Raw genomic sequence first — 19,309 nt, 5'->3', positions numbered from 1 at the left:
CGCCGGTCGCCAGGAGCCATGGTGCGGTGGAGCACCGACGGCAGGGGGCGCACGACCACGAGGCTAGTTCGTCCTCCGGCCGCCGCCACCGCGCCGTCAAATCAGAGCGCGCACGACCCCCACGGAGGGCCCCGCATCGCATGCATTTAGCATCGCCCCTCCAGCCGCCAGCGAGCGCGACCGGCACTACATACGCGAATGTTTGCCAGCGTTATTGGGAAACCAAGATGCCGCTCCCCTGGAGCGACATTCACCTGCCCAATAACTGGCATCTGTCTGCAGATTGGGTGCCCATCCCGCCGGTCCCGATGAGCAGTCGTGCCCGCCGCGAGGAGATCGAACGCCGCCGCCGCCTCCTGCCTGGCGACATGTACTACGACCCCAGGTACGCCGTCGACAACGCATTGTGGGACACTTGGTTCCGGGACGAGCACGACAACATACACGCGTCCTACTTTGCTGGTAGCTCATCGGGCCCGCGGTGGCCACTTACAGAGTGCCGAGCGCGTGTTCCGACCCTTCCCAGGTGCACTGGCATACGCGGTGCACGGCATCACACCGTCGCCTTCACCTTTTCCGTCGCCACCCACCTCCTCGCATGACAGAGGAGGAGGAGGCCCGGCTCATTCAACGTGTCCTAGAAGACTCCACGAACACACACGATTAGCGCCAATGGGAGGGCCTAGACACCATGCTGGCCCTCTCTGCGACCGGCGATGTGGCCGTGGTGGAGCTGGAGATGATGGACGTCAAGGACGAGGTCTAGGAGGAGGTGCTGGAGGAGCAGCTCGTCGTCGCGTTCCACCCGGGCCTAGTGGGCCAACGGTGAAGCTGGTCGTGCTCGGCCACGGACATGGGCGATGTCGTGTGGGGCATGAACTGGCGCCCCACATCGCTGCAGTCACCGGAGCGCGAGCCGTCGCCACGGGGGAGGTGGTGTAGGCGCCTCCCACCTTCCAGGGACCACCGTCCCACCTCTGGACGCCGCCGCCCTACATCGACCTCACTAGCGACGTCGACAATGGCGACGCGTGAGACAGCAAAGGGCATGGCATCGACGGGCACGACATCGACAGGCGGCGCTTGTCTTTTGTTTTAGTTTTTATGTTAATTATGTGCTAAGTACTATGGAGGCCGTGAAGACTATAATGTTTAGTTATGTTCTAATCATTTATGTTTGCGTATTATTATTATTTTCCAGCATTTATTTGAGTTTTGCAAAAAATATTATATCAAGCCCATCTCGGACATGATTTGGGGTGTGGCTGCGTGTTGGACGCACCGACAAGGCAACGGCCTCAAACGGACTTGGGCTAACCCATTGCCGCTCCAAACGGATAGAACCGGACAAAACGGATGTCCGTTTGGGGTCGTGCGCTGGAGTTGGCATGAGCACTGGTGCGCAGGCTACTGGGAGCGAGGCGAAGTGACGTGGCGACCAGGTTTCGTGAGGGGATCGACGTGGCGGCGAGCTGAGGTAGGTAGGGCGTGTTTGGTTGCCCGCATAAGGTCCAACCAGGCCCGCGCGGGAAGGGTTCAGCCTGTTTGGTAGCCCGCATACACTATTGGATGTGCATCGCATGCTTGTTAAAGCACCTCTGGGCCTAGCTCACTGGGAACACACGAATCGGCAGTTTCTCCAGGGCCAGGCCCGAGCGGTGCACGTGGGCGGGCGCGGCTGCACGCGCGCGTTCACGCTCGAGAAGCCGCGTTGCTTCCCGAAGCACCGGCAGTTATTAGCCTCACCGGCCACTGCTCCCTCTCCCCACTCTTCCCCACTCTCCTAACTCTCACTGGCGGTGGTGGATCGGAGCAGAGGAAGAAGAACACCGGACTCCATCACCGGCGACGGCGGATCGGTGCAGAGAAATAAGACCACCGGACTCCATCAATGGCGGTAAGCACTTCTCTCTCTTCGACATGCACGCTTGATTTGATCCACAGCATAGATTCGATCCACGGCAGACGGGAATGGGGAATAGAGATAGATAAGCATAGGAGTAATTCATACTAGTTCATAGCAGTTCATACGAGTTCATACATGCAAGATCGGAATGCAAAAGGTGGATTTCGGGATTGGGGGATAGGGGAATAGGGGGATAGGGGGTACACAACGGACACTGGCTGACCGCGGCGGCCGTCACCGGCTGGTCGAGCCGCTGGCCTTCATCTTCTTCTTCATCGTTGTGCGGGCCGGCGGGTCATCCTCATCGTCCTCGGCGGAGTCGAGGTCGATCTGCCAGGTAGGACGGCCTGGCTCCGGCGCCCTAGCTGGCATGTGCACCGCCTCTTCTTCCTCCTCATTAGGCTCCCCGTCAATGACCACCGGCGGCGCGATAGCCGTCTCCCAGTACACTATGGCACGGCGGTCATTAGGAGCCCAGTAGGTCTTGTACTTGCACCACTTCTTCCTCTGTTTAGCGTCGTCGGAAACGGCCTGATTCATGGCCCAGCGAATGATGTCAACTGCCATCGCGCCCTTCGCTGGGTCAGGAATCAGTGTCTTCATCTCTTCTTTAGTGGCCTTCATGAGCACTGCATTAGATTTGTTTTACATGTCCGGCATGGAGCCGAAGTTTGAGCGCACCTCCATGGTGTTCTCGAACTTGGTGCGGTCACCAGCCGACCACCCAAGGAAGAAGGCCCTCCAGCCAATACCCTAAGGGAAGGGGTTGGCGTTGGAGCTGGAGCTAGAGCTCATGGCGATGGGGAGGAGGAAGGTTGACAGTGAGAGAAGAGAGGGGGTGGGTAAGTAGTGGTGGGCAGGGTGAGTAAATATAGGGAGGATGGAGAGGAGGAGAAGAGTGACAGTCATATGCCGTTTTAACTACAAGCTCTTCAATTAGCCATGAACTCTGTGCAGTGCCTGACTCCATGAATTGTGTGCAGATTGAGGAGAGCAATGAGATGGGCACGGAGGTGCTCCCGGCCGTTGACAACAAGGGCAAGCAGCCCCTTCACCCAATGCCCGACGAGGTTGAACTGCCGCCCGCCGCCGAGGAAGACCCGAAGACGCCTGAGGGTGGCGACGCCGAGGGCATGGAGGATCCCCCCAGCAACAAGCGTCGCAACTGGCCCAACTCACTTCTGCAAGGTCATCCTTGCACCGAAGCTTGAGTGCATCCCCATGCCCCTGGACTTCACCAAGCACTTCGTCGCGGTGCCGACGGAGTTCAAGCGCAGGAACAACACCGACTGCTCCTGGAAGGTGACGGTCAAGCTGATGAACGGCAGGGTGACCCTGGATCAGGGTTGGGCCACCTACGCAGCCGTTCATCAGATCAAGATCGGCTACATGGTGGCGTTCAAGCTCCTCACTCCATACACCCTCAAGGTCATCATCTTCAACGACGATGGCATTGAGGTAGTCAACAAGTGCGGGAAGCATGACAAAGCCTTCGCCACCAAGGAGTAGGGCCGGGCCACCTCTTTCGAGCGTACTATCAAGTCTGCTTTGAACATATTTATGGTTTATGCGTTGGACTGTTATGAAGTGTGGTACTGCTTATATCCGAATTATGCTAGTTGATGCTCTGTTTATACTCTGTTGTGCTTATGATCTGTGCTGCCGAAGTGTGGTGGTAACATCACCAACTAGTCAAAGAGGTTACCACACACCAGGCGTTGCATACAACCAAACACCATGCCTTGGGTTTGTCCACTAACATGCAGGCAACCAAACACCAGGCAGTGTGGTTCTGCCCATGCAGGCAAGAGGCCATGCAGGCAACCAAACAATATGCATATGGTGCATTTGAGGCTGCATTTGCATAGCCAGATTGGATGGAGAAGTATATTCAATGCGGGTACTGTAGCGCACGCCAACCAAACACGCCCGTAATGATTTGGCACTACCAGGCTGTGTCACTCACCACACCAAAGGCTCACCTCTCCGGCCCCTTCACCACCACGTTGGGCCTTAAGCAGGAACCCACCACGTCAGACCAAATCTCATCTTTTTCAACTGCTCGATCCCTTCACCGCACCGCACGCATCACTTCCCCTGCTTCCTCCGACCAGATCGAGCTGCTCTTGTCCGCCCACGCCCACGGCCAACCCACGCACCACCGTCAGAGTGAGCTCCCCTGCACCCTCACGACCCCTCTTTCTGACACACTGGAGACTCATACAGTGAGAGAGAGAGAGAGAGAGAGAGAGAGAGAGAGAGAGAGAGAGAGTGCAGAGCAAGGCAGTGCGAGCAACCAGGCGGAGCAGAGCAGAGCAGAGGGGAGAAGGGGGAATTGTTAGTGACGACAGCACTAGCAGAGCACAGACACCACGGCAGAGCTGCTCAGAGCTGCTAATCTAGAAGAATGCAACAGCCGGGGGCCGCCACGCCCAGCACGAGAAGGCGCCTCACGGTGCCGAGGCGGTCTCCCGCGGCGGCGTCGGTGTGGGAGACACGGATGGAGATGGACGAGGTGAAGGGCGGCGTCAAGGTCTTCAGCGAAGGCGCCGACGACGCCGACGAGGAGGGCATGCGGGTGTACAGCCGCCTGCGACGGAATCAAAGCGACGGCGGCGGCGCGGGCGCGGGCGCCGGCACGGCTGCGGCGGCCAAGAAGAGGAGGAACTGGAAGGCGTCGGAGCCGGTCATGGCGATCGGGGAGCTGCGCAAGTCGCGCTCCGACACGGCGTCGACGGGGGCGGTGGCCAAGCGGGCGGTGGCGAGGGTCACCACGCCGGAGAAGAAGCTGGCGGCCGAGGTGAAGGAGGTGGTGGTGGTGGAGGTGGAACAGGCGCCATTGCCGCAACCCAAGAACATCGAAGAGGAGGCAGAGGAGGAGGAGGAGGAGGAGTGGGAAGAAGAGCTGGAAGCAGAGGAGGAGGAGAAGGAGGTGCTAGATCAAGATCAGACGGCCATTGACGAGGACGAAACTGATCAGGCGACTGCTCCGAATCAAGGCAAGAAATAAATTCGTTGATTGTTTCCGTCTGATTCCTTTCTTGATGAACCAATTTTGCAAATGCGATCTTGATTTGGCGTCATGCTGCAGCGGACGAACAAGATCTTGCGCTACCGACAAAAAGTGAGAGCAAATTCGGATTTTGCCTTTGTTTTTTTTCCTTTTCGTTCTCGATTTGGCAATTCTTCTTGTCTTGTGATGGTGGGATTATCTGTGCAAGTGCAGGAGCGATCAGGCCTGTGGCAGCACCGATTGAAGATGAGAGAGCACTCAACCCAGAGCCGACGAAACTTGCTGCCGCTGTCAACCTCCGGGCGATGAACCCAGAGCCCATGACCCCTGCAGGTGAATTTCTCCTCCCTGGATGCAGAACGGTGCGAATTCATGTGAATTTTCAGTCCATTTTTCCTGACTTGCTTTCTCGGTCGTCCCAAAATGCAGTGAAGAAGAAACCGACTCCGGTGGTAATTCACAGGACGGACCCAGAGCCGGCAAGAACTTCTCCAGGTAACCTTGTTGCGAATTTTCCAAGAGAAATTCGGAATGCAATTTGCATTTCCCGAGTTAATGTCAATCGGCTACTTCAAATAAGAGACATTATTGGTGTTGTTCAGAGAAGAAAGCTTCGCCGGTAATCCGCCGCCATTTCCCGAAGCAAGAGCCTGTCGACGATACTCCCCCTGGTGAGTGCCATTTGCCTGTCCGGCCGTTCCTTCTCAGTTCTCGGCCTTCTTCTTATTTGGTGGTTTATCATCGATGCATTTTTGTTGGTTCTAAAGAGGAGGAAGAAGAGTATGAGGAGATCCAGGGCAGGCCGTCAGCTCTTAGCGCAAGCAATCGAAGAATGCAGAACATTGGTTAGTGCTGTACTACACGCTTTAGATGTTGTACCAGCTTGCCGCTTTTACTCTCTTTTTTCAGGTTTAAAAAAAAAGTAGATTGGATGGCTTTTCCTTAGTTTATTTTTGGCACTGTCTTTTTCAGTGGATTTGGTAATGTGGAGAGATGTGTCAAAGTCTGCATTTGTGTTTGGATTCGGGACCTTTTCGCTCATCTCCTGCTCCTATGCCAAAGACCTAAACTTCAAGTAAGTTGCTGCACTCTTACTCTTAATCGGCAAACAAATAAACCAACATTTTAGCAGTAAATTGTCTAAGCATTCCTTTAAAACCTCTCAATCACACAGCACAATAACAGCGGCTTCGTATCTAGGCCTGGTCTACCTTGGTCTAAGATTCCTTTGCAAGTCCTTACTCAACAGGTAATAATAAATAAATAAAATCCCAGATTAGTTTACCTGCATAATCTTCCCCTGTGTACTATTAGTAGTAATTAATCCACCTTTGCGTCGAAATGCTTGCAGAGGTGAGAGTGTGGAGTGTGATGATGAGACGAATAATGGGAGGTCCCACTACCTGGTAGGTGAGGAGGATGCCGTCTGGCTGCTGAGGCTTGTGCTGCCCTACGTCAACGAGGTGCTCCTGAACCTCAGGTCCCTCTTCTCCGGCGAGCCAGCAACCACCATGAAGGTAAAAAAAAACGTTCCAGCTAGCACAGGCATAGTAGTACATGCATGCGTCTCTAGATTTGTACTGACAGAGCGACGCATGTGCTGCAGCTGGCGTTGCTGCTGTTTGCAATGGCCCGGTGTGGTAACTTTGTCACCCTTTGGACCCTGGCCAAACTGGGTACGCATCCTTCTCTCTCTGTCTAGTCTTCTCTTCCCTGCGGAGCATCTTCTGTGCTTCATTTTACCATGTATCTAAACGAATGTTCAGAAACTGAATGGGAAATGAACCATGTATGGGCATTTTCTTAGAAAAATGCAGGTTGCATTCTCTGGCGCACAGCCTTGCTTTAGTCGTATATGAGTGTTAGGACGGACCACAGGCATCAACTAGTGCCGCTGTTACTGACTTTTTTGTGGCTGTGATGTGATCCGTTGGTGGTTTTCGCAGTGTTCTTTGGCATCTTCACCATTCCCAAGGTGTGCTCCTCCTACTCCACGCAGCTCGCCAGATATGGTAAGTGCAACGAAAGCTCTCCTTTTATATGTTAATAATATCTTCGCATTTTTTTCGACCAAAATGCCACGCGCAAAGCAACTTACCTACTACCTCGCTAAAATGTTCCTCGCCGAATTTCAACCGTTATTGGGATTAATTTACTGTTATTGTATGCCTTACATTTTTCCATGGGGATAGCCCCTTTGGTTTTTAATAATAGAATTGTGGTTGTTGGATCCAAGTTTTGTCCACTGCGACATGGTAGTAGTACACTATTTTTACTGGTCCCCATGGTACAGTGGCAGCATGTGCATAGGTAAAGGACTAGGTAAATTAATGTGCGATGGAGTAAATTGTGAGCAGGACAGAAGAATTTTACTATCAAAACAAGGTAGTACTCCACTATAGTGATTGTAAATTTGTTGGCATTTGAGCTACTAGTACATATGCCCCCCCGGTATACATGTGCGTATGCACCAGGCTACCAATGGTACTCCACTATAGCACGAGTAGTGGATTAATTACCTGCAGATTCCCCGCAGTTCCAATATTCGTGCTTATTCTGTCATATGGGTACTTGTGCTTGCTTATTTAGCTAAAGAAATACGTACTATAACAACCACAACTACTGGTAAAAGTATGCATTAGCTAATAAATTAAGAGGCGAGCTAGACCAAGGTTCATGGATGGGGTAGACAGTATACTGATTCGGTAACTTTTAGCTTTGGAGAAAATGTCCCGTCGAAAGGGAAAAAGGTAAATTATGTAGGCCCAGAGGTAACTTTGCGTGGGAGAGGGAGCATGCATGGTTATTTTTCTCGACCTTTTGCACGTGGGAGGTGTCGTTGATGCGGTGGCTCAAGCTACAAAGATGTGAAATTGCACGATAGATGCTGTCCGCCTGTACTCCAGGTAGCTCACACTTTGTTACTCCCTCTGTAAACAAATATAAGACCGTTTAGATCACTACTTTAGTTATCTAAACGCTCTTATATTTCTTTACGGAGGGAGTACTTTTCTTCTTTCCTGGATAATTGCCCGTTGCAAACAGGGGCATCAATATTCCAGTAGGTTAACCTGTGGTCTACCTTCCATATTAATGTGATTGGGTAAAAATAGATTTTATTTTAGAAGTATGTATTACTACTATTTGGTAAAAGATGGGCCAGTTGAGGCGGTTTTTAGAGAAAACCGGTGAAAAACAAAGATAAGATAAAAAAGAAACAGGGAGAGTAAGGGGAAACATAAATAGGAGATGCTTTATTTTAAATTTATAAGTAGAGTTTGACGAAGGATGAGAACAGAACCTTACATCTTTTTAAAATTTATAAATAGGAGATGTTTTATTTTTTAAGTTGGAGAGAGTATGGAAAAGTGAAAAGAATCTCACCAACTGCTGACATTGGGCTCATCAGTAGTGTCGTGTCTCATCATGGTGTCGTTATGTGTTAATTTAGCGACTGAAAAACTTTGCCACATGTTACCGTTAATTAAAATAGTATTGATTTAGTTGTGTCAGCTTTTGCAACTGACAGCGCAATTTGAATTTCTAGTGGTTTGGATATATGCACCCTTGGTTTAGTTGGTGCACAGAGGGCGGGGTAATAAAACTTCGATCTTTTGAAAAAGCTTTGCCTTATCTTGTAAACTCCATTGAACATAAACTCACTAAGTGGCCACTAACTGAACTATTACTCAAATGACACGGGTCTTCAGGTGAGGAGTGACTTATACTTGTCAACCATCTGCCAAGCTAGACTCACAAAATGTTGGCCTCTCAAGTCTCAACTATGTTTTTTTGGGTAATGCATACATATACTATCAGTACTGAAAGTTTCCTCCTAGCTTTGTCCTGTTTTTGCATGTGTGGTGTTGGCACTCAGATCCCATCCAAACAAACGTTACCTCTCTAGATCTAATCCCCACCTTCCGTTGTGGCCCTTAGGGCCCCTGTTTATTCACCAACTCTGACCAACAATAACAGTAATGAATCTATAGTAGTGCTAGCTGATCCTCTAAAATATTAGGTATGTTATGAATGATGTTCTGTTGTTTTACCATAACCCACTGCTTCGGCTGCCAGAGGCATTGCCTGGAAGCTGGAAGTGGAGCCATCATGGAGCGCCGCAGATCTTCAGGCCAGCAGTTTATAGTTGTGTGACCTACTGTTTCATATGATGAAGTTGATTGTGATGATGATTCTATCAGAGTCATCAAGTCCATTAGTGACTTCACTGATTTGTTAAGGTGGTAGATAGCTTGTCACTGTCCAAACATATATATATGTGCGCATAGATTTTGGACAGATAACCATTCAGGCATATACAACAAAGAAGTTCGATATACTGGCTAGATCTAGTAGTTGATGCCATTGACTACCAACCATTGCATTAAGCCTAAGTTTTTCTTTTGCTTTCCAAATGAGAAAAAGTTTAGACGAAGATGAAGAAAAATATATCATGAAGTTCCATCGTTTCCCTAAGTGACACCAACTACATTAGTTCTATTGACCCAATTATACTTGTGTGCGGTAGTTTAAAAAAAAACCTATACTTGTGTGCTTCATCATGGTGGCCAACTATATACGAATCTCCAAAATATATAAGACACCAGGAACCATAAACCCATGGTGCCTAGTCCATTCTAAGAAAAGAAATAAAGGAAGAGGGAAACATCAGATGAAATTAAGGACATGTTCTAGAAATTAATTTGCTCCTTCGTTGCTGCGTAAATTTACTTACTATAAATTGCTTTGCTGTCCATGCATGCAGGTAAGTTTTGGCTGGAGAGGTTTAGGGATGCATGGGAGTCTTGCTCCCACAAGAAGGCGGTCGCCGCAGCCGTCTTCACCCTCGTCTGGAACGTCTCCTCCACGGTGGCTCGTGTCTGGGCTGGTAATCTCTTCTACCCGTGCATGGCATGGCATCTTTGACAAGAACGTTTTTTTTTCTTTTTGCGAGAAATCTTCGACAAGAACGTTAACCGTGTGTGTTTGACATGGTTGTGCAGTGTTCATGCTGGTGGTGGCGATGAAGTGCTACCAGCAGTGCATGATGGAGTTCGGCTGGAGCAGCTCGGTGGAGGAGGCCGCTGAGAACGATGAGCCGCAACAGCAGCAGGAGGAGTCTCCCGCTAAACCTGTCCAGACAGAGAAGGCACATGATCAAGGGTCGCATGGCTTCGTGGCGGCACGGCACCGGCGAATGCCGGTCTCCGGTGAGTTCGCCAGGGAGAGGCTGAGGGCGAGAGGCGGCATCCAGCCAAGGTGTTAGTTTGTGTACGCCGGACCTTGTTGTGTGGGTGTTCTCCTGATGTTGAAGAATCCGTTAGTGGCAAAAGCAATAATAAGATCGACCATGAAATAGTAATCACATCTATGAATTGTGATATAGTATGATGAACAGTAGATTTTTAGGGAACCACCAAACATTCTAGTTATTTGTTTCATGCGTGCGCTACAGGCAAAGGAGTCCGATGTCGGCCTAGATTATTTCTCGTTTTGAAAATTCAAAATTTTCTGTAGTATCTCAAATTATCGGTGTGGTTAAAAATGCCTTTTCACCGTTAGATTAAATTCGTCGTAACGAGATTTTTCAATGACCTTTTTTGTTAAAAATTATCAAAAGATTTAATGGAACATACTAATGGTAGGCGCCTCAAATTGTTAAGGGAACGTTAGACTTCTGATGCATTCCTCTTAGCCTAGATTTTCACATACATTTTTTGGATCAATGCCTATTTCTTGAACTTGAAATATCTGTATCCCTTCTTCAATGAGTGGAATGTTTCGCTTGAGCATCTACTTTGGCGCAAAAAGGCTAGGACGCAGGCTCTTGCAGAGGAAAGCCCAATTAATGTCACATGCAAAGCCCCGCACCTTATTAAGATCATATTGATATACTCCCCTAAAAAAACTATAGAGTTTTCCGAAAGTGTGAGCTGAAATTCTATGGTACTCGCGGTTCTTTCCTACTCGGTCTATAGCTTGGTTTTAAAATCAAACTATGGTTTATTCTCCTCCGCCGCTTCCCATCTTCCTCTCAGTCGTTAGCTTTTAAGGTATGGTTTACTACATTCGTCGATATTACTGCTGGCTATTATCTCGCAGAATGCTATTAACGTTGGGGAAAGCACAGCTCTCAACTCACCTAAAATCATTAGTGCTTAATGAAGCAGTATCTAACCAAAAAGGGACACTTATTACAACTTTGTACTAAAGTTAATACAAAGTTGAGTCACTTATTTTGGGATAGAGGGAGTACATTGGAGGACATGGTTTAGACAATCAAACCGGTGAGGCTGTCGGTTCAGGTTTTTACCGGTCGGACCACAGGTTCATTGGTTCATTTGCGACAAAAACCAAAAAGGCAATTTTTCAAAAGTTTGACCTCATATATCAAACGAATACATGTAATATTGGATGCAAACCATTAATAAATTACAAAGTGTTGTTGGCCTAGTTGGTTACTGGGCCTTTAGCCTTGCCTCCAGGTTAACTGTTAAATTCCTTGTTTATGTATTCATTTTTGAATACTTTTCTGGGTTTTTACTAAATACCAGTACAAGTTAAAAACCAGGCAAGGTTAACTGTTAAATCTATTGTTTATAGATTCCTTATTGAATACTTTTCTGTTTTTCTTTTACTAAAAGACCAGTACACGTTAAAAACCCGAGCAAGGCGCCGGTTCCTCGGTCCAGTCCGGTCTTTAAAAGTATGATCTCCGGTCTCATTTTTATTTGAAGTCTCAACACATTTTGATTGTTACTGTAGAGTACTAGACTTTGTTCAAGAGCCTCTAACTTGTACTCCCTCCGTCCCATAATATAAGAACGTTTTTGACACTAATGTAGTGTTAAAAATGACACCCCAGGTCCACAAACTTGCTCCAAATGTGATGTTTTAGTTCAAAACTTACAAAATGTGACTGAGGAGTCCACAAACTTGACACGCTATGTGATGTTTTAGTCCACAGCGAATCAGAGCGTGCCATGTGGCAGTTCACAGGGTGGACCGGTCAGCTCTGGCAATTTTGCACAAAGGCCCCTGCCGTTCACTCTATTCAACCCGCACTGCAGCCACCTGAATTAAATGCCACAGGAGTTGCACCAGATCCGTTTAACTCTCCCGCTGTCCTGTCGGGGGAGACAGCGTGGTGTGGCGGCGATTCTTGAAGATGACGGTTGTCATGGCGCCGTCGTCGCCGGAGTTCGCCGGCGGGGTTGAGCCACCTTCTTCCGCTCATCTCATCCGCCCGTTCGCCGTCATCCCACCGGACTATGGTGAGCTCCTGTGCCCTCTTCCCCCTCTTCCTTGTTCTTCCGCCCGTGCTCTGTTTCCTCGTCGCCAGTGTGTCGTCGTCGTCGGCATCAGCCCCGCCGCGTCTGTTTGTCTCATGGTGGCGTGCTTGTTGAATGCCGTTTGTTTTCTCTTACGGCAGTAAAGCTAGGGTTTTTGCGTAGTGGGTTTAGGCCGAGTAGATTAGGTTAGGTTTTAGCCTCGCAAAGTGTATGGTTTGGCCTGACAAGTGGTTCATTCTTTCTCTTTCATATGTTAGAGTTGTTCTGTAGTTATCTGTAGTTATGGTTTGACCGGACTATGACTAAATTTATTCAGTTAACTGTAGTTATCTGAATTTTGTCAGTTAACTGTAGTTATCTGAATTTTGTCATTGAACTGTAGTTATTCAGAATGTTTTCAGTACACTGTACTTATTCATAATGTTTTCGGTGCACTGTACTTAACTGAACATCTTATCTAACTGAACTTCTGAGCTAACTGAATTTTAATGTTAAGTTTATACATCATTTTGCAATGCTTACAAATTACACATCTTTGATGCAGTGTGTGATTTAGCAAATGGACAAAGGGTGGACACTTCTTTCTTTACACTTGAACTTGAGCATGGTGGACTTTTCTGTGGCCCAATCACTAATTTGGAGTACTGGAACCCTTCAGTGGAAGTTCTTGATTATGTTGATGCCAACACATTCTCATATTCTTTCCTTGAAGAGCACCTAACTTGGTTGGGATATCCAGCGGGTGAGCACATACTTTACTGGTGCTTGCCTGACAAATCAATTGCAGATGGTTTGGTTAGAATTAAATCTGATGATGATGTGCAACACATCATCAGAGCTAGTGTTGATCATAAAGTGCTGGCTATTATGGTTGACCATGCAGATTTCATCAGCAATTTCAGGGCTGGATCCATATGCACATTGCCATCAATGCACACTGCAAGTGAAGCATATTTCCACCAGTCAGTAATTTCTGTCAATGAAGATGAGCCAATTTTAGAGTTTCCTGCAACTGGAACAGAACCTGAAAGCTTGGTTATACAAGGTGTAGATCACAATCTGCTTACTGAAGATGCAGTAATAGTAGTTGAAGATATAGTTGTTTCTGAATCAGATTTCAGTGACAGTGATTATGACATAGATGAGGGGGATGATGATCTATATGATGACAACATTGACTTTGATGTTGATGAAGAAGCTCAGGAAGAAGAGGATGATGTGGAGGTAGATGACTATTTGCTTGATGATGAAGATCTCAATTTGCCCATTGAGGAAGCAGAGCAGTTGAGGTACAAGTTTACTGCCTTCAATTCAAAGGTGGACATGGTTGCCCCTGCCTTCAAAGTTGGGATGGTCTTTGCTGATGTGAAGGAGCTTAGACTTGCTATTACAGCATATTCTGTTAAGAACAGAGTTCAGATCAAGAAGTTAAAGAATGAAAAAACTAGAATGGAGGCTGTTTGTGAAAGAGGATGCCCATGGTGGCTAAAAGCTGGGAAGGACAACAGGACAGGTGGATTTGTAATCAAGGCTTACCATGGAGAGCTCATTTGTCAGAAGAAATGGAAGATAAGGCAGATGACAGCTAAGTTTCTGTGTCAGTATTTCATAGATGAGTTCAGGGATGACCAGAAAATGTCACTTGGTACATTTTCAAGAAAGATCACCAAGGCATTCAATGTGACCCCTAACAGATGGAAGCTAGCAAGGGCTAGAACTGCAGCCCTGAAAGAGATCCATGGAGATGAAGAACATCAGTTCAGTAGGCTATGGGACTATGGTCATGAATTAAGGAGTACAAACCCTGGCTCTACATTTCTGTTATCAACTGAGCTGAAGAAAGACCCAAAATTTCCAATGGGCAGGAAGTGTCTGAAGACACTGTATTGGTCTTATGATGCATGTAAAAGAGGTTGGTTAAAGGGGTGCAGGCCTATCATTTTCATTGATGGATGTCACATGAAAACAAGGTTCAAATGAGTTTTGCTTAGTGCTGTTGGAATTGATCCAAATGACTGCATTTTCCCCATTGCAATGGGTTGGGTGGAAGTAGAATGCACAGGATCCTGGGAATGGTTTCTGACAACTTTGAGAGATGATCTAAACATCACTAACACTGCTCCTTTCACAATGATGAGTGACAAGCAAAAGGGATTGATAAATGCTGTGCAGAAAGTGTGGCCAGATGCAGAGCATAGGTTCTGTGTGAGGCATATCTATTAGAATTTCAATGAGAAGCACAAGGGAGAGTTGCTGAAGCAAGACCTGTGGGCCATTGCAAGATCACCGAACAAAGTGAAGTGGAGCCAGAACTGTGAGAAAATGGATGCAGATAGTTCAGCTGCATTTCATTGGACTGAAAGACTTGATCCAAAGACTTGGTGTAAAGCATTTTTCAGTGAATTTCCCAAATGTGACATTCTACTGAACAATAATTCTGAAGTGTTTAACAGTTATATCCTTGATGGCAGAGAGATGGCAGTGTTGTCAATGCTTGAATATATATTCTACAAAATCATGCAAAGGCTTGTGAGCAAACAAAGAGAGGCAATAGAAAAGTGGGCAGGGCAGAGAATATGCCCAAAGATCAAGAAGAAGTTAGACAAGAACACTGAATTTGCTGCAAATTGTCATGTTTCATAAGCTGGCCAACAGAAATTTAGAGTTCAGTCTGGAAATTCTAGCTACTCATTGGACCTGTGTTTGCATACATGTGATTGCAGGAGATGGCAGTTATCTGGTGTGCCTTGTGGCCATTCCATAGCATGTTGTAGGGAAGAAAGAATTGACCCAGAGTTAATGGTTCATGACTGCTACACTGTGGAGAATTATTTGAAAGCATATGGCTACACACTGGTCCCTCTAAGAGACCCTAAATACTGGGAGGTGCAGCCAGGATACAAGGTATTTCCACCAGTGTTCACCAAACAGCTGGGCAGGCCAAAGAAAAACAGGAAAAAAACACCTGAAGAGAAAATCAAACATGATGTGAGATATTTGAACAAGAAAGGTGTTACAATGCATTGCTCCATATGTGGCAGAGCTGACCACAATAGAAAGGGCCATTACAGATGGCAGGAAGCACTTGTTGAAGAAGGTGTAGAGCTGGTTGATGAAAATTATGATGATCCTACTTTTCTGCAGGTATGTTCCATTTGTAACTAAATAAAGCATCATTTGTAATTGAACAATGTTTCATCTTCAACTGAATAATATGAGCTTCTTCTCTGCAGAACATATACCCCACCAGGCCAGATCCTAAGTTAGATCCTAGTGAGTCACCCACCAGCATGGTCTTCAACATGGCTACCAGGGATAGAGCTAGAAGAGGTCAACAAAGAGTTCATTGCCCATTGCCAGAACAGTCTTCATTTGTTGCAGCTGCTGGTGCTGCAATACCACAGCCAAGGGTCACTACAGAGATGAACATTGCTAGACAGACAAGGGCAAGAACAACAGCTGACAGGGGAGAAGGATCTGAAGCTACTGGCAGAGGAAGAGGAAGGAAAAGGAGAGGAAGAGGAGAAGGAAATCCACCAGCAAGGAGAGGAAGAGGAGCAAATGCTGTCCTTGGAAGAGGAGATAATGCAATGCTTGGAAGAGGAGCAAATCCAGTGCTGGGAAGAGGATCAAATGCTCATGCAGTTCCAGCAAGAGGAGGCAGAAATGTGCATGCTTGGAGAGGCAGGGGAGGAATTCCAGGTGCAGGTAGAGGTAGGGGAGGAAGAAATGCAGATGCAGGTACAGGAAGAGGAGCAATCCCAGGTGAGAGGGCATGGTGGCTGATGTTTGGAGAAGATATGAGCAACAGCCTAATTCCTGATCTAAATGCCCCCCCTGATGCTTGATTTGGTGGCAGTTGGTACTTTCACATTTTTTGTTAAGGCCTGAAGCAATGTAAAACATTGAGTGGCCTTATCTGGATGCAGAAAGGAGCATCCAGTGCCTCATTATTTGATGGCTAGCAGTGGCATTAAGTGCCCTTTTTGTAACTAAAAACTATGATGTCAAACATGTGGCATTACTGTCAGTTACCTAAGTTCAGTTAACTACTGTCAGTTACCTAAATTCAGTTAAGTGTTGTGAGTTAGCAATGTTCAAAGAAGTTAAAGAAAATTAACTTACCTATTTGGCCTACATTCAACTGCATTATTTGGCCTACATTCAACTTAATTTTGTGTAAAAAAAAAATTGTTCGGCCTGGGTCTCGAACCCAGGACCGTGGTTTTGGTAAGCTAGAAGCAATGCCAGTAGAGTAGTTGTCGTGGTTTGGTGTATTTGCTGCGACTGTTGTAGTAATGCGGCAACCGTGATTCAGTTTTTCGACGGGCCGACGATTCAGTTTTCACACCTGTCTTAAATACGGTAACCCATCGCTCTCGTCGCCCACTACCCACTCTCCACTCCCCTCGTCTCCTCGGTGCTTGCGCTACCCACCTCCATCTCATCGCCACCAAAGAAACCCTCGCCGGAGGTCGAATCCGCCACCGAAGCCATGGACGGCAGCCTCGGATGGCAGAGGGCGGTCGAAGATCTGGCCGGCAATGACCAGGCGGCGCGGGCGGAGCTGCAGGAGATCGCGCGCTGGTTCCCCGAGCATCCAGATGATGAGGAACCACGCGCGCGGCCTCGTCAAGGTAATGACGGACGACGAGAAGCGTCGCGCGATGCCTAGCGGCAATCACGGCGTCGTCGGCGTCCATCCGACGAAGATCCTGCAGTTCTCCATGGGGAAGACGCGGTCTGATGATCCGGACCAGCGCGCGTGCTGGTGGATGTATCGCTCCGCCAAGGCGCTGCCGCAGCAGGACCATCCCAACCGTGTCGCCTCCAGGGCGGAGCGCGTGACCGAAGTCGTCCTTGCCGTCCCCGCGCCAATCAACAGGGCGTACTGGGACAGGTTTCAGCCTGACCTCCTCCTTCCCGATGACGTCTCCGACGCGGATTCGTCGTCCGACTCCGAGTACGATAACCTCACCTCCGACGCGGACTCTGGCTACGACCCGGAGACCGAGTCGTCTCAAGAGTGGGAGGTGGATGTCATCATGCTCTCTGACGACGAGCCGGATGAGGTGCAGATGGCACCACGGGCTGTGATCATCCCAATCGACGTGGACGCGCTGCCGGATGTGCCTGACGGCATCATCTTCAAGCAAGAGGAGGCGGACGAGGCGGACAAGGTGCCTGCAGAGGAAGAAGTGCATGTCAGGAAGGGGAAGAAGAAAGCAAGCAACAAGAGAGCTGCAGATGGGGAGGTGCGCCGCTCGGAGAGGTTGAAGATGCTGAAGGACAAGTGAAGATGAAGCCTTGAAGCCTTGAAGGATTAGGTATGCTGATATAGTAGAGCAGCATATAAGTTAAGTATTTTGGGACTGTTGTTTAGGTATGCTCTTATATGTAGAGCATATAAGTTATTTTGTGATGTTATGGGCAGTGAACTATGATGTTGAACTATGATGCTATGGTCAGTGAACTATGATGCTAAACTATGCTATGAATGTTGAATGTTGCTGTTTAGGTGTTAAAATAGAAAATGTTGTACTTAGTTAGTTATATTTGTTGTAGTGTTCCAATGTCTGTCAAAATTCACTAAACTCTAAACAAATTCAGTTAACTGACAAATTCAGTTAACTGACAAAGTTCAGTTAACTAACAGTTAACTAGTTCAATTTGAACAATTCAAAAACTAGTTAACTGTCAAAAACTTAGTGAACTAAATAAATCAATATTAAGACAAATCAAAAATTAACTCAAAGTACTTAAATTGAGGGAGCATAATTCAGTACACAAATTAGTCAAATTACTTAATACAAATAAGTCTGAAATTCCAAGTGCAAAGTCATACTTGACCTGCTACTAAGCAAGGTCATACTAGAACTGGTACTAATGATTACATTACACCATCATTCAAATTCTTCAAGCATCTCTTTCAGCTTCCTTATCTTGCCCTTGGTGTCTTCCTTATGTTTGAAAAGATCACCAATCATGTACTCTAACTTCTTCTTCTCTTGCTTCAGCACATTCCTCTCCAGCACTAGGTTGTCCCTCTCTTGCACAAGATTGTCCCTCTCTTCCATGATGCTGTCCCTCTCCTGCTTCATTAGGTCCCTCTCTTTCTCTGCCTTGGCCCTGACAACTTGATGAATGGTTGTGAATGATTTGTCAGAAATCTTCTTCTTATCAAGATCTTCCTTCATGTCAGCCAGAGCAAGTTGTGTGTTGCCTAGCTGGGCAAGAGCTTGCTCCTTCTCAGCCACCATTTGAGCAAAATCAACCTTAAAAAACCTCAAGTCTCTTTCCATCTTTTCCTTCTCTCTCACAACCCTAACATTCTCTTGAGCATGAACAACATTGTCCTTGAGCCTAAGCTTGTTCTCATCTTCATACATGCCCCAGATCCTAGCTAGGCTCATCTTCAAAGGGGCAGGCCACTCAGGATCAACCCACTCCAGATAGCTGCATTTAGGTATGTCCTACAAATTTGCAACAAAAGAAAAAATTCAGTACAATGAAAATAGTAGTTAAATACTAGTTGAACTACACTATAAATGTTCAGTTTCAGACAGATCTCCAAAATTTCAGACTTGCAAACATTGAGATTCAGTAAACTGACAAATAACAACATTCAGTTAACTGACAGAAGCAACTTAAACACTGAAACTAACTGTCAAAAATAGAAAACATACACACTTATTCTAACTGTCAGAACTGTCAAACTTAACTGAACACTGAATCAAGAAAAATCAGCAACTAACCTTCTGTGCACAAGCTAAGAATCTCCTCCCACTATCCACTGAATCAAATGCCACCAGCTTCTGATACACACATTGATGCTCACATCTTGAACTCAGATTTGTGGCCAGGCCGCTCCATTCCAAGCACAAGATGGTGGCAGGTAGCTAAAACATAACAAAATCAGCTTCATTTGCTAACTAACAATGCACAGCCCTCAAAACCCTAACCGTACCATAGCAAGAGATCTAACCTGCACTTCGCTGCTGACTGACTCAGCGTCGGACGAACTGCCAGAATCGCTCCAGGAAACCATTGTGACGAGCTGTGCAAAGGTTCAAGGTTCAAAGGAGGTGGTGGTGGGGG

At 47.3% G+C, this 19,309-nt stretch overlaps 1 protein-coding gene across 1 annotated transcript; it reads left to right on the top strand.

Moving 5' to 3' along the window:
• Nucleotides 1-3,933: 3,933 nt before the first annotated feature.
• On the top strand, nucleotides 3,934-10,403 carry LOC119275615 (reticulon-like protein B21). The gene is made up of 13 exons (XM_037556494.1): nucleotides 3,934-4,905; nucleotides 4,998-5,030; nucleotides 5,133-5,252; nucleotides 5,349-5,414; nucleotides 5,522-5,590; nucleotides 5,687-5,764; nucleotides 5,892-5,994; nucleotides 6,094-6,168; nucleotides 6,271-6,436; nucleotides 6,526-6,595; nucleotides 6,866-6,931; nucleotides 9,685-9,807; nucleotides 9,923-10,403. The coding sequence occupies exons 1-13, from the start codon at nucleotides 4,314-4,316 to the stop codon at nucleotides 10,183-10,185; spliced, it is 1,824 nt and encodes a 607-aa protein (XP_037412391.1). The 5' UTR covers nucleotides 3,934-4,313; the 3' UTR covers nucleotides 10,186-10,403.
• Nucleotides 10,404-19,309: the final 8,906 nt, after the last annotated feature.

This window comes from Triticum dicoccoides, chromosome 3B, assembly GCF_002162155.2.
Source record: "Triticum dicoccoides isolate Atlit2015 ecotype Zavitan chromosome 3B, WEW_v2.0, whole genome shotgun sequence".
Taxonomy (NCBI): domain Eukaryota; kingdom Viridiplantae; phylum Streptophyta; class Magnoliopsida; order Poales; family Poaceae; genus Triticum; species Triticum dicoccoides.
Note: the sequence above shows the minus strand (reverse complement) of the source record. Positions and strands in the feature narration are given on the sequence as shown.

What these genes read in the sequence shown, in the direction of transcription:
- LOC119275615 (XM_037556494.1), top strand. Translation starts at nt 4,314, where the DNA reads ATGCAACAGCCGGGGGCCGCCACGCCCAGCACGAGAAGGCGCCTCACG. An exon ending in GGCGACTGCTCCGAATCAAG is followed by an intron (nt 4,906 to 4,997) that starts GCAAGAAATAAA and finishes GTCATGCTGCAG; the next exon opens with CGGACGAACAAGATCTTGCG. An exon ending in TGCAAGTCCTTACTCAACAG is followed by an intron (nt 6,169 to 6,270) that starts GTAATAATAAAT and finishes AAATGCTTGCAG; the next exon opens with AGGTGAGAGTGTGGAGTGTG.